Genomic DNA, 14,153 nt, shown 5'->3' with positions numbered 1-14,153 from the left:
TTTGCTAGCTCACCAAGTTAGCAAGGGATTCCAATGGATGGGATACGCCCTCCGTACCTAAGCTGCTCTGCCACTCCAGCACTTCTGGAACTCTTACACCCCTCGGGGTTACTACAGGATACCCACTCCTCAGGGGCCTCTTCTACTTCTTACAGGTACTATCAGGAAACCGGTACTCGCTCCTCGAGGGCCCATGTTCCCTGAGTCACTGCCTGTATCACCAAACCTTCTACTTGGAAGACTTCACCTACAGCTTTCCATCAGTGAGTACAGATACCATCTATTCCACAGTACTGTTTCGCTGGAACCAGGTACTCGCTCCTCGAGGGCCTGCCCTCCGCTCCAGTGCCAGACCTCTCGTCTAGTGGAATCTCTGTTACTGCTATGTGAGTACATTACAGCTGATTCTCTCTGCTCTAAGGGATCAGGTACTCGCTCCTCGAGGGCCTGCTCTCCCTGTCTCGGAGCTTCTCCTATTTCTACCTGGGACTCTGTATGCTTCTCATTGTATACTCATAACTCTCAGTCTCTTTCCATTACAGCACCAGCCTTGCAAAGGATTCGCTGCTCCAGTGTTCTGTGGGAGATCTACCCAGCCGGGCTCAACATCCACTACTCACTACTGCCACCTCTGGTGGTTTCCAAAACTGTTTAATAAAAGATTCAAATCTGTGTTTGTGTGTCCAGAGTCTAGCCTGACACTGTGGCCCCTCACGGGACTGTCCCCCGTGGGCGTGGTCAGCTGCCACAGTGTCCAAGGATCCACCCAAACACCATTAACCATAACAGATCCCACCTTAGACTTAGACCTATCCTTTGCTCACCACCTGGACCTGACCTTTGCCTTGAACCTTGACTGTCTTGACTGCTGCCAGCTCCAACTCTTGCCCTGTCTTTCTTCTCTCAAACCACCTAAGTCCTGCCGGCCACTGAAAGCCAAAGGCTCAGAGGCAGCTGGTACAAGTGAATCTCTAGCCTGGACGTGTCATAGCAAGTTCTTCCGCTGCCGGCCTCATGGACTCGCCCACAAAGCGGTGCCAACTACGCCGCCACGCGAAGGACTTACACTCTCTCCACTCCTTTCAATAAATTTATCATCCAGTAATATATCCATGACTGTCAAGATCTACAGTTGCATTTGATTACATGCATTAAGTTTAATTTTCACACGTAACCTTTTTCCTATTAACGCAAATATATTTTTAACAGAAGCAACAAGTATTATGAATAAATGTGAGCTGGTGTAGATTTGGTTAGTGTACTACATCTTACTACACTGTGTTATATTAAAAAAAAACCCCCAAATCTTATTTTGATATTGGTCTATAAAGAAATTAAAATGTAAACTTCAAAATGTACCTGGGTAGGAGAGCCTCCTTCTTCTGTAGATGGATTTAATGCAAATTCTTCCATGGCAGGTTCACATTTATTCAGTACTTCTGTCATGCTGTAACAGTAAGAACAGATTTGTGCGCTTTAGCAGCAAATTCACTTCTCTTTCTTTAACAATGAAGACCAAAGGGTTCAGGTCAGTAAGTGATCTCCCGCATTGTGAGCTATGAATAAAGATTCTCTGGATTCCAGGGAAGGTTTCCATAGCAAGGAGGAAGCATTTTCTGAAATCATTTTTTTTAAACAAATATACTGTATATACTTTCATAAAGCATAACAATGAAGAGACATCTTCATGAGAACGCTGACATATTTAAGTCAGAATATGTAACACCCGCAGTCCCTTGGCTAATTAGTTTGCTGCTGGACAAGAGAGATTTGGTAAACACTTCTGGAATGGCCCCGCAAGAAGCAGCTGCCAATGAATCACGCCTGCTATGTAGAGGTCAAATGGGCAAGAGAGGAAGAAGACCAACGACCAAGGATTCTATGCAAAGATTTTCACTATTGCTTGGAGGATAAACATAGTGCATCCAATATGAAGAAATAAAGTATCCTAGGTGATCAAACGAGACTGCTGCAGCATCTGGCTTATTGCACCGTTTTCTTGTTTTGATTCCTCACCCTTCTCAGAGCTATGAGTCGAGCAACGGAACAGTAATTACTGGTCAAAGCGAATGTCAATCAACATTACCAAAATTTCGCCATTACAGAACGTTATCATTGTCACAGAGCGGTCATAACAAGCCCCTGGTAAACAAGCAGGGGAAGCATGGAGAGGCATGGCTTTGGGACTGTTTTGCAACATAGATTTGTAGAAACGGTGATAAGGTGCTTACAATTACATACTGAATGCATGGTATGTTTCAATACGGTTTGCCACTTGTTGCAAACATGTGATAAGAGATGGGGAAGCAGAGAGGGGGCAGCAGTTTGGAAAGCACCTTTGAGTGTGTGTGTGTGTTTGTGTGTGGGGCCTTAGGTAGGATCGTGCTGTTTATGGAAGGCAGTTAAATGCTGTAGATTGTTGGCAAGGTCTTCTTTACAAAAGCCCCCTATTTCTAGCAGCTTGGCTCACAGGAAGACTAAAACAGGACCCCAATTTGATCAGCCATCACAAAATAGTCCGGTCTAAATTCAAACTCTGAAAAATAAGCAAGGAAGAATGGGCTACATGCATACGTCATCCATACACACACAGAAACAGTGCTAAATCTCAGATGTGTCACATCTGTCTGTGTACATGCATGTGTAAATGTGTGTGTGTGTGTATGCATCTATGTCTCTGTGCAAGTGAGCAGTGTGGGTGGGTTGTGTATGGAGGATAGGTGTGTGTAGGTTTCTGTGTGGGGAGTATGGGAGTGTGTGGGTGGGTGGTGTCAAAGAGGTGTGGGAGAGCTGTTTGTGTGTGGGAATGTGTTTCTAAGGGTGTATATATGAGAGGGGAGGTATCATCCTTTGCCAGCTGCTTCAGGTTTTTTTCCCCATCTGTCAAACTTCTACACCCTCTAACTGCCTCCTGTAGTAAAGCAATAAGGATATTTGGGGAAGGTTCATTCTTTGAAAGTACTAATGTGATGTTTTCGGTTTTTGAATTTATCCAGGATATTCCTATTTTCCTCTACTGAGCCAAATAGTGACTTTCCATCCTTTCTTTGGAGAGTTAATTTGTCCACAGACAGATCCCAAACCCCTTTTTACATATGTGACAGAAGCCCTAAACTAGGCCCAGGGTCACTAGAAATGTGCCCTCAGGGAAGCCACTTAACCTCTACTGTTGTGTTAATGTGACCAGGGATAGTTCTATAATGAGGTAGAGTGAGGCAGCTACCTCAGGCTGCAAAATTTTGGAGCAGTAAAAGTGCCCCAAAAAATGCTGGGTGACTGCTTCATCTTGCTGCCAGATTGGTTAGCTAAACGTTGGCGGGGTTCCCAACCCCCACCAGCGATGGAAAAAGGAGGCCCCATATGCCACTGTCGGAACCCATCCTGCTGGCAGCAGGAGGAGAAGAAACTTGTGCCTCGTGCCACCATCAGAGCCCATCCTGCTGGTAGCAGAAGGAGAAGAAGCTAGGGCCTTGTGCTGTCAGTGGAGCCCACTTTGCTGGTGGCAGGAGAAGGATGAGCTCGGGCCTTGCACCGCCAATGGAGCTCATCCGCCAGCAGCAAGAGGAAGATGAAATCAGGCCTTGCAGAGCCAGTGGCAGAAGTTGAAATGGAGGTCCCGCCAGCAGCCAAAAAGATAAGAGCACATGTGAGTGAGGTAGAGGGAGTATACGTGTGCTTGTGTGTTTGAGAGAAAGCATGTGCGTGTGGGTGAGACAGCATGGGGCCCAGGCAATAAATCCGAGCGGAAAACGGGCGCTCACTGTTGAGCGCCCACTTTCCTAACGCGCACCCAGCCACCTCTCCTCGGCGCGCGATTGGCTGTTTAAATGAGGGGTCTCGCTAAAAGAGGTGCTAGGGACAAATGCGCGTCCCTAGCGCCTCCTTGGCAGCGGGTGCCTGGGAGAAGTGGCTGTCAGCGGGTTAGGAAGATGGACGCTGGTTAATTGAGCGTTCCTTTTCCTAACCTGACCGCCGACACACATTTTTTTTTTCATTTTTAACATTTTTTTAAACATTCTGGTCCTTTTGGTCCTTCCGAATTAATATTGCCATGATATTAAGTCAGAGGAAGTACAGAAAAGCAGTATTTTCTGCTTTTCTGTACACTTTTTTGGGTTGCTCAGAAATTAACGCCTGCTCTGGGCAGGCGTTAATTTCCGAGGATAAAAATGTGCAGGTCAAGCACACATTTTTTTTTTTTTTTTTAATCAGGGGAGAATAGCTATTAGCTTCGCGCATGTGTCTGTGTGGGGGGATTTGATGTGCATTTTGGACGCGCTAATCTCCTTATTGAATAAGGGGTTGTGGACATGCATCCAAAACTCGCATCCAACCACTGGTTAAACAGTGCGCTCGGCTAAGCGCACTGTATTGTATTGGCCCCCATGTGTTTGTGTGTGTGTGTGTATGAAAGAGCATGTGAGCATCTGTGTGTCAGAGACAGTGTTTGAGTGCATCTGTGTGAGTGTGTGTGTGAGAGACAATAATGACAGGAATCGAGTGGCACCTTATAGACTAACCAATTTATTAAAGCATGAGCTTTCGAGATAAGAGTCTCCTTCCTCAGTTGCATGAAGTGATGGTTACAATATATACAGAACAGAGAGGAAGCACTGAATTAGGCAGGACATGGTATGGAGAGAGTGTTAATAGCATCATAGTATAGCCTACTATGATACATACAACTCTCGTTGTATGTATCAAGTTGTTATTCTGTAAACCGGAGTGAAGGCATTTTTTGCTATACTTCGGTATAAAAAAGACTTTAAATAAATAAATAAATAAATAAATAAATACTGACAACTGAGGAAAATGTGAAAAGACAGAATGATCTGCTAACAGTTCAGAGATAGTTGTAGTGAGTCATGAAGCCATTGTCTCTGTTTAGACTAGGGTGATGGTGTTAAGTTTTTTAATGAGTTCCAGTTCAGCAGTTTCACACTGAAGTGCTCCTTTGAAGTTTCTCTGTAGGAGTATGGCAACCTTAAGGTCAGAGAGAAAATGTCCAGGAAGGTTGAAATGTTCTCCTACTGGATTCTGAATGTTGCCGTTTCTAATGTCAGATTTATGTCCATTTATTCTTTTCCTTAGGGATTATCTATTTGTCCCTTGTAGACAGAGGAACATTGCTCGCAGGTGATGGCATATATTTGACTGGAATAAGAGCAGGTGAATGAGCCCTAGGTGTTGCAGTTGATGTTGTTTATTTATTTATTTTAAAGTTTTTATATATCACGTCCTTGAAGAAATATTGTTTGTTGGGTCCTGTGATGGGTCCTCTGGGACAGAGTTGGCATTTGGGTTTCTGGCAGGGTCTGGTTATATAATGTGTGTTTGCTGGTGAGTATCCATTCAAGGTTGGGAGGCTGCCAGTAAGCCAGGATAGGCTTGCCACCCTCAGCCCGTGAGTGGGTGGTATCATTGTCCAGGATGGGTTGCAGATTCTTGACAATAAGTTTCAGTGGTTTCAACTGGGAGCTATAGGTAACCACCAGAGGTATTCTGTTATTTTCTTTTTTGGGATGATCCTATATCAGAGTGTGCCTGGGTATTAGTCTGGCTCTGTTCATTTTTCTTCTTATCTCATTGGGTGGGTACTGCTATTTCAAGAATATCTATTGTAATTTCTCCAGATGGGAGACTGTCTCTGAGGAGGCAGAACAGATGTGATTGTACTATAGGGCTTGGCTGTAGACAACAGACCTGATGGTGGTGTTGGGTGGAAGCTGGAGGCATGTAGGTATCTTCATTTCATGCATCTGACAAAATGGACTCCATCCTTGAAAGCTCATGCTGTAATAAATTGGTTAGTCTATAAAGTGCTATTCAACTGCTGTCATTTTTCTACACCAGACTAACATGGCCTTCCCTCTGAAGGTTTTTCACCACATGTGTGTAAAAGAGCATGTGTAAGAGTAAGAGAAAAACATGTGATGGGCTTGCCACCCTCAGGCCGTGAGAGGGTGATATCATTGTCCAGGATGGGTTGCAGTCTGTGTGAGAAGGAGCAGATGTGAGAACATCTGTATGAGTACGAGTGAGAGAACATGTGTGAGAGCATCTGTGTGCATGTGTGTGAGACATCATGAATATGTGAGTGTGTATGTATGTATGTATATAAAAAAAAAGGACAAAGTTCATCCCCCCTCCGTCCCCCAGCAATAATCCATAGAAATCTCAGGGTGACTAGAAATCAAAAGTTCTCAGGTATGGAAAGTAGGGATTTTTTATCCTTATTAGTTTTAATTATTGGGTGTTATTTAATGTCTGCTATTTTGAAATATTATTGATGTTTGGGAAATTTTATAATTTGTATGAGTTTTTTTATTCTATTCATCCACTGTTTAGAAATATTCTTTTTATTAGCATGTTTTTACTATTATTTTATTTATTATTATTTATTAAAATTTTATAGACCACTTAGTGGTTAGAGTGGTGGACTATGAACCAGAAGACCAAGGTTCAAGCCCTGCTGTTGCTCCTTGTGACCTTGGGCAAGTCACTTTACCCTACATTGCCTCAGGTACAAAACTTAAGGCCTGGATTTATCAAAATGCGGTAAGTACCGCATGCGATAGCAAAAGGGGTGTGCTTTATGCTAATATAGTATTTATCACAATTTGCAATAATTACCTGTGTGAAGAGCTAAGTTAGTGCACATTGCAATACCATGTCAGATTCTGTGATAAGTGCCAAACCTGATGTATGTCCTACATTCAACCACTGGGGGACTAGTGTTTCAATGAGAGAGAGAGAGAGAGAGACTTGCTATAGGGTCTCTTCCCTAGACAGCTATTTGTATCCCTATGAGAAGCTCACCTAGTAACTCGAGGTGGGGATTAGGTATGAGTGTAGGGGGTTGGGGGCCACTTTCACATTCAAAGTGAGACGTACGAACAGAACAGTGGTCTCTTGTGAAGATTTGATGGCCTTCGGAGTGAGGAAACTCACTCCAAGATGAGATTTGGGCAATGTTCTCTCAAACTAGCTTGATGGCCACTCTATCTGGGCAACAACAAGCTAGTTTGAGAGAACATTGCCCAAATCTCATCTTGGAGTGAGTTTCCTCACTCCGAAGGCCATCAAATCTTTACAAGAGACAACTGTTCTGTTCGTACGAAACTAATAGCACCCACAACATGCAAATGCATGTTGATGGCCCTATTAGTTATTCCCGCGCGATTCAGTAAGTAAAATGTGCAGCCAAGCCGCACATTTTACTTTCAGAAATTAGCGCCTACCCAAAGGTAGGCGTTAATTTCTGCCGGCACCGGGAAAGTGCACAGAAAAGCAGTAAAAACTGCTTTTCTGTGCACCCTCCAACTTAATATCATGGTGATATTAAGTCAGAAGTCCCAAAAGTTAAAAAGAATCAAAAATTTAAAAAAAAATAATTTAAAATCGGCCCGCGGCTTGAAAACCGGACGCTCAATTTGAGAAACGACGCCGGCAAAATTGAGCGTCAGCTGTCAAACCCGCTGACAGCCGCCGCTCTTGTCCAAAAAGAGGCGCTAGGGACGCGCTAGGGTCCCTAGCGCCTCTTTTTACCGCAGGCCCTAATTTGAATAATTTCTTTTTCTGAATCGCGCACACAGGAGAGTGGCCTGTGCACGTGCTGGGAGAGCGGGCGCTTGCCCGCTTTCCCACGATTTTTACTGTATCGGCCTGTTTGACAGCTGCCTGTATCCTGCCAGGAAAGCCTGAAACTCGTTTTCCGCATGACCTACAGGGCCTAAAATACAAAGGGCCTAATTTATCAAAGACTTTGTTCTCACTGGGCCAGATGGTTCTGTTGGGATTTCCCCCATTTTGGGTCTATGGCCCAGTGTGTGCTTATGGGGTCACGTCCTTTGAGACATCTGGAGCACCGCACTGTGTTTTCACTGAAGGCACATGATGCCACATTTTTAATCTTGCAAACTGTAGCATGCAAGTTGCCCTAAAGTTGAAAATTTAAAAATCAAATCTTTCTGCATTCTTTTTTTTTTCTTCAGGAAAGGTAAATAGTAAAAGTTATTGTTTAGTTTAAAAATGTGTTTTGCTTTTAACTACAATGCATTTTCTAAGGGCAAGGAGCCAGGTGCGGGTGTACTGGAAGACTCGGCATTGTCCTGGCGTGTGCGGTGGTGCTTGATCTGCCACGCACCCTGCCAGGGCTCTTCATGGGCTTATTCCAGCATCACCGTTTCATTGGGAGGTGAATTTTAAAAGCCAGGGCGCGCGCATCATTCGGGGGATGCGTGAATAAGTCGGGCCGAAGCTCGCCGACCCTATTTTAAAAAGCTCCCAGATACGTGTGCAAACCCCCCCCCGTGCGCACATCCGAAAAGTTTCCAAAAAGGGGGCGAGGCGTGGTGGTCGTCTGGGTGGGCATGGGTGTTTCTCGGGGTCCGGCCATAAGATGTGTACGTAAATACCTAGCTGCTGTCTGAGTGAACTGGTGGATAAACTGGCAAAGGTGTGGGCGCCCACCCCTTTTAAAATCCCCTGACTTTCGGGGTAGAAACGGGATTTACGTTCTCATGCACGTGCCCGCTTAAAGTTAGGCACACGTGCTCGCGCTCAGGCTATTTTATAACATGCGCACATACGTGCGAGCAAGTTATAAAATGACCGCATCCCTGGGTGTGCCAATGTGTGCCCATGCACCGGTTTGAAAGTTACCGTCCCTGGTTATTAAACTGCACTAACCGCCTTGCTACCAGGAGCTCTAAAACACATCCCAGACAATATACTGGCAGATGATTAATATCCACAGTACCAACATAGCACAATCGCAATTAAACCCACTGAGCGTTGTGTACTCAGAGGATATGTTTGGCTTTAGAAAACGTTGAGCAAGTTATTGTTGCTCATCCTTCGTCTGGTAGTCAACCACATACCAAGATATTTTTCTTACTTTTTCAGGTCACAATCAGATTATAAACCATGGCGGTGCACAATGGGGTAAATTTTAAAACATACGCGGGGGCGTACATGTGCACACGCTACCCGGCGCGCTCACATGTACGCCCGATTTTATAACATGCTCTATAAAATCGGGGGTCGGCGCACGCAACGGGGTGCACACTAGTGCATCTTGCGCGTGCCAACGCCCACAGCCTTCCCCCGTTCCCTTCCCCCTAAACTAACCTGGCACTTTTAAGCACATTATGCTTTAACCTGTCTTTCTCTTTTATATTATATCTATATTAATACCTGCTTTAACCTCTTTCCAGCTGTTTAAGCTTCCAAGTTCTTACTCCTTGTTGAATGTAACTTTGCCTTTCCACTTCTATTGTTTAATTTACTTTAGTTGCCGCTTCAGTTTTACCCTTGTTCGATGTAAACCGATCCGATATGGTTATTACTATGAAGGTCGGTATAGAAAAGTGTTAAATAAATAAAATAAATAACCTTCCCACCCCTTCCCCTAACCTATTCCCCTCCTAAACCTCCCCAAAATTATATTTTACTTTCTGCGCCTGCCTCTGGGCAGGCACAGGTTGCGCCTGCTGGCATGCGATCCCCTGGCACAGCGTCAAATGGCCGCTGTGCTGGAGGCCTCTGGCCCCGCCCCCGAACCGCCCCTTTTGTAAAACCCCGGGACTTAGACGTGTCCCGGGGCTTTACACACATCGTCGGGCATTTATAAAATAGGCCCAGCGCGCGTAACCCGATTTACGCACGTAGAGGTTTCAAAATCCGGCCCAATTTGTTTTGTTTTTGTATTCCTTGAAGCTCACCGGGACAGACAGTAAAATGCATTCATTTAGATTGTTTCCATCTTTGTGTGGCCCAACGTATCACTAAAAAGACCCCTTTACGACCATAAATACACAAGAGACACAATGTAGTCCATTCTCTTTCAACCCTATAAACACTCCAGAGAGATGCCAGTTCATATTTTATCAGCACGCTATTTAAAAACAGTTTTCATGCGGGCACTAAACTATTTTATTTTGGATATTACAAAACCTGAAAACAGGAATTAAACTTGTTCTTGCCATTAAATTAAAAAAAAAACAAAAAACCACCAACTGAAACTGTTTGGGCAAATTGCTTTCACTTTAATGAAATTGCACTACGAACAAATACAAAAGGAGTTATGTGTGTAAATGTAACACACTATCCTAGCAATTTTCAAAAGCCATTTACCCAAATTAAAACGGGAAAAAACTATTGAGAAATTAATGTCATATATTGTAGCAATTTTCCAAAGCCCAATTACCCAGGTAAAGTACATTCACATGTATGAAACCTAGTTGTGAGCAAGTAAACGCCTTTGAAAATCAGGGCCTGTATGAGCCCAGTTTCATAACGCAGCGCTCAGGGCCGAAGTTCGCATATACAAAGTGCATGCGGAATTCAGCCACAATTTGCAACGTGGGCCTGGAGCTCATAAATCCCCTCTGATGATTTGGTGGGTGCACGTGAACCCTCGCGCAGCACACGTGCGCACATTTCTGCTTGCACGGCAGCGGGTGCAAGTGTTTGCACGTTCAATAACAGGGGGCACACTTGAGAAAAAAAAATTTGCATGCATACATGGGAGCCCCCGCCCTAACTTCACGTAAACGTCCACGTGAAATTGATTTCTGCACATTCTTTTACGCATACTGCCCCCGGGGTAATTCTCCAAAGGCCTACGCATGCGTTTAAAGTGACTGTCTCCTCGGGATTAAGAGCAGCATTGGAGCCCAGGCAGTGGAGGAGGAAGGAGTGGCTGATACGCCGACGCCGCTTTTCTCCTCCTCTTGCCGCCCGATCTTGAAGAGAAGCCTGGGGATCCTTGTAGAAACTAGCAGACTGTCTAGAAACTAGCAGACTGTCTCTTCTGCCGGCCCCCCCCCCCCAGGAGAGCATGGCTGCCCTACTAGCAGGAGCTTCACGCCAACGTCTGTTTCCTTTTTTTTTTTTATTACTTTGAGGATCCGCAAAAAGCAATTAAAAGCTCAACCTTCAGAGAAAAATAAACTAGCCGGTTCTTTTATTTTCTACCTGGGAGGGAGAGAAGAGGGAGTAACGGGACTCTGCGGGGGTAGCAGGGTGAGGGAGCCTGAATGAATGATGTGGGGGGAATTGGAGGGGGAGGGGAGTGAGGGGAATCTGAAGGGTTGCAGAAGAGGCAGTGGGAGTGGTGCAGGGGGGGGGGGGATTGGAGAGGTGGGAGTGAGAGGATCCGAGGTGTGGTGGAGCAAGGAAGTCTGAGTGAGGGGTGCAGAAGGAATTGGAGGGGAGATAGAGTGGATCTGTGGGGTTGCGGGGAGTGATGGGGGCAGAGGGGACTGGGTAGGAGGTTTGAGTGAGGGGTTCGGAGGAGATGCAAGGGTAAGTAAGGGGTTCGGAGGTGCTGTGGGTGTGAGTGAGGGAATCAGAGCGCCAAGGTGGTGAAGTGGATTACAAACTGGTTGACAGATAGAAGACAGCGTGTAATGGTAAATGGAACCTACCCTGAAAAGAGAACAGCATTAAGTGGAGTGCCATAAGGATTGGTGTTGGGACAGGTTCTGTTCAATGTCTTTGTGAGCGACATTGCAGAAGGGATAGGAGGTAAAGTTTGTCTATTTGCGGATGATACTAAGTTCTGCAACAGAGTGGACACGCCAGAAAGAGTAGAGAGAATGAGATGTGATTTAAGGAAGCTTGAACGGTGGATGAAGATATGGCAGCTGGGATTCAATGCCAACAAATGCAGTCATGCATCTGGGGTGCGGTAATCCAAAACAGCTGTATGTAATGGGGGGCTGAAAGGCTGTTGTACACGGAGCAAGAAAGGGACCTTGGGGTGATAGTGTCTAGCAATCTAAAGATGATGAAGCAATGTGAAAAGGTGATAGCTAAAGCCAGAAGAATGCTGGGCTGCATAGAGAGAGGAATAACCAGTAAGAGAAAGGAGGTGATAATCCCATTGGACAGATCCTTGGTGAAGCCTCACCTGGAGTATTGTGTTCATTCGGGAGATTGTATTTCAAAAGGGACAGAGACAAGATGGAGGCGGTCCAGAGAAGGGCGACCAAAATGGTGGTGGGTCTCCATCAAATGACTTATGAGGAGAGGTTGAAAGACCTAAATATGTAGACTCTGGAGGAGAGGAGATGCAGGGCAGATACAATAAAGACCTTCAGACTCTTGAAAAGTTTTAATGATGCACAATCGACAAACCTTCTCCACTGGAAAGAAATCAGTAGAACTAGGGGTCACGAAATGAAACACTAGGGTGGATGACTCAGAACCAATGTCAGGAAATATTTCTTCACGGAGAGGGTGGTGGATGCCTGGAATGCCCTTTCGGAAGAGGTAGTGAAGACAAAAACAGTGAAAGATTTCAAAGAGGCATGGGATAATCACTGTGGATCCCTAAAGGCTAGAGGATGGAAATGAGGAAAAGAGTACATGGGGGGAACTTGCTAGTGCGGCGGTTAGTACCCTTAACCAATAAGCCTTCATACTGTTGATGCAACTCCATCATTGCTCTCTGCTTCAACAGCAGGGGGAAAAGGGGAATTGGATTCAGACAGCAATCAACAAGGACCCTGACTTTTACGGTCTGGGGAAACAAATAAGCATGAGGGTAACTTGCTGATGCGTCTTTTACTACCCTTAAACAATAAGCCTGATATTTTTTATGCAACTCCAACACTGCTCTCTGCTTCAACGACAAGAGATAACGGGGAATTGGATTCAAGACAGCAATAAACAAGGGCCCTGTCTTTTACAGTAGGAGAAACTAAGTACGGGGGTGACCTGTACAGCACGGCGGGTGCTACCGTGGGCTTCCTGGGCAGACTGGATGGACCGTTTGGTCTTTTTCTACCAACATTTCTATGTTTCTATGAGTGTGCTCTGTGAATGAGGAGACTGGAAGGGGAGTGGGGTTATGGGTGATAGGATCATTGTCTGGAGGAATGGTGTGAGCGGATTATTCCTTCCTCCTCTGACCCTAGATCCCCTCTTTCTCCTTCCCTCCTCTCCATCCCTTTCCTTCTCCTCCCTGGGCCTCTATTTTCCTCCATCCTTTATCCCTCTAACCCTCCTGCCTGAGATTCCTTCTTCATTTTCCTCTTCTGAGATCCTCTCTCTCCTCCTGCTCCTCTCTAGATCCCTTCCGTTTCCCTTTCCCCTCCAGCACCAATCACAATAATCTCTTTTCTCTAATGAAGAACCAGACAAATTAACTGGACACAGAAATGTCAAAAAAAGATTTTATTTTTATAAAATTTAAAAAAAAACCACATTAATATGCAAATACATGCAAAGTTTCCACATAAGAGCTGCAGACTATTGAACAATCTACCAGAGAAATTAACTCTTGCCGTGGAACCTTGAAACATTTGCCGCAGGAAACCGAGAGCACCGGCTACATCCGATCCACATCGGAGAAGATTACAACAACCTGGAAGAGGCCACCTGAAAATCGGTGAGTTCACAAATCAGCACACCGCGTCTCATATTTGAGTAATCGGCTGTTCAGACTCTAATCCAGAGCTCTGATATATATATATATATATTTATTATTTTTATATACCGACATTCATCTCAATTGAGATATCACACCGGTTTACATCCAGGTACTGTAGGTATTTCTCTATCCCCAGAGGGCTTACAATCTAAGTTTTTGTACCTGAGGCAATGTGGGGTAAAGTGACTTGCCCAAGGTCACAAGGAGCGACAGTGGGACTTGAACCTTGGTCTCCTGGTTCATAGTCCACTGCTCTAACCACTAGGCTATATTAAGTATAATAATTGGGATGCCAGCACATACTCACTTAGTCTGAGGATCCTGTGTTGATTGATCTGAAAAGATAAATTAAGGATAAAAGATAAATTAAGGATAAAAGAAAAGATAAATTAAGGATCTGGACTTACGGACAGTGAAGTCTGTTAAGTTTTGAAAAGATTTTGTGTGGAAAGTGGCACCAAGCAAGAAGAAAAAATAGTAATGTACCTGTTATTTGTTTCAAGTTCTTTCTTCTTTCTGTTAATCCATTTTTTTTCTTCCAGGGTTAGGAGAGTGAAATAAAAAGGCATCAGATTTAGTTTTGGAGGCTGGTTCTTGAAACAGATGCACAAATACCGTCCTCCTACATACAAGGGGGAATATTGTTTGTTTGAGTTTCTAGCCTCCTCTCCACCTTGTGGGTGGGATGATCCATTTCTTAAATTACTCTGCA

At 44.7% G+C, this 14,153-nt stretch overlaps 1 protein-coding gene across 1 annotated transcript in view; it reads right to left on the bottom strand.

Moving 5' to 3' along the window:
* The window catches only part of LBHD2 (LBH domain containing 2), a 49,563-nt gene extending 35,795 nt beyond the window's left edge, over positions 1 to 13,768 (bottom strand). Inside the window, exons 1-2 of the mRNA XM_029597998.1 lie at positions 13,749 to 13,768; positions 1,360 to 1,447 (exon numbers count right to left, since the gene is read on the bottom strand). Coding sequence (XP_029453858.1) covers positions 1,360 to 1,446 — 87 coding nt within the window. The 5' untranslated portion in view covers position 1,447; positions 13,749 to 13,768. The remainder of the gene's footprint in view (positions 1 to 1,359; positions 1,448 to 13,748) is intronic.
* Positions 13,769 to 14,153: the final 385 nt, after the last annotated feature.

The sequence above is a fragment of the Rhinatrema bivittatum genome, chromosome 4 (genome assembly GCF_901001135.1).
Source record: "Rhinatrema bivittatum chromosome 4, aRhiBiv1.1, whole genome shotgun sequence".
Lineage (NCBI taxonomy): Eukaryota > Metazoa > Chordata > Amphibia > Gymnophiona > Rhinatrematidae > Rhinatrema > Rhinatrema bivittatum.
Note: the sequence above shows the minus strand (reverse complement) of the source record. Positions and strands in the feature narration are given on the sequence as shown.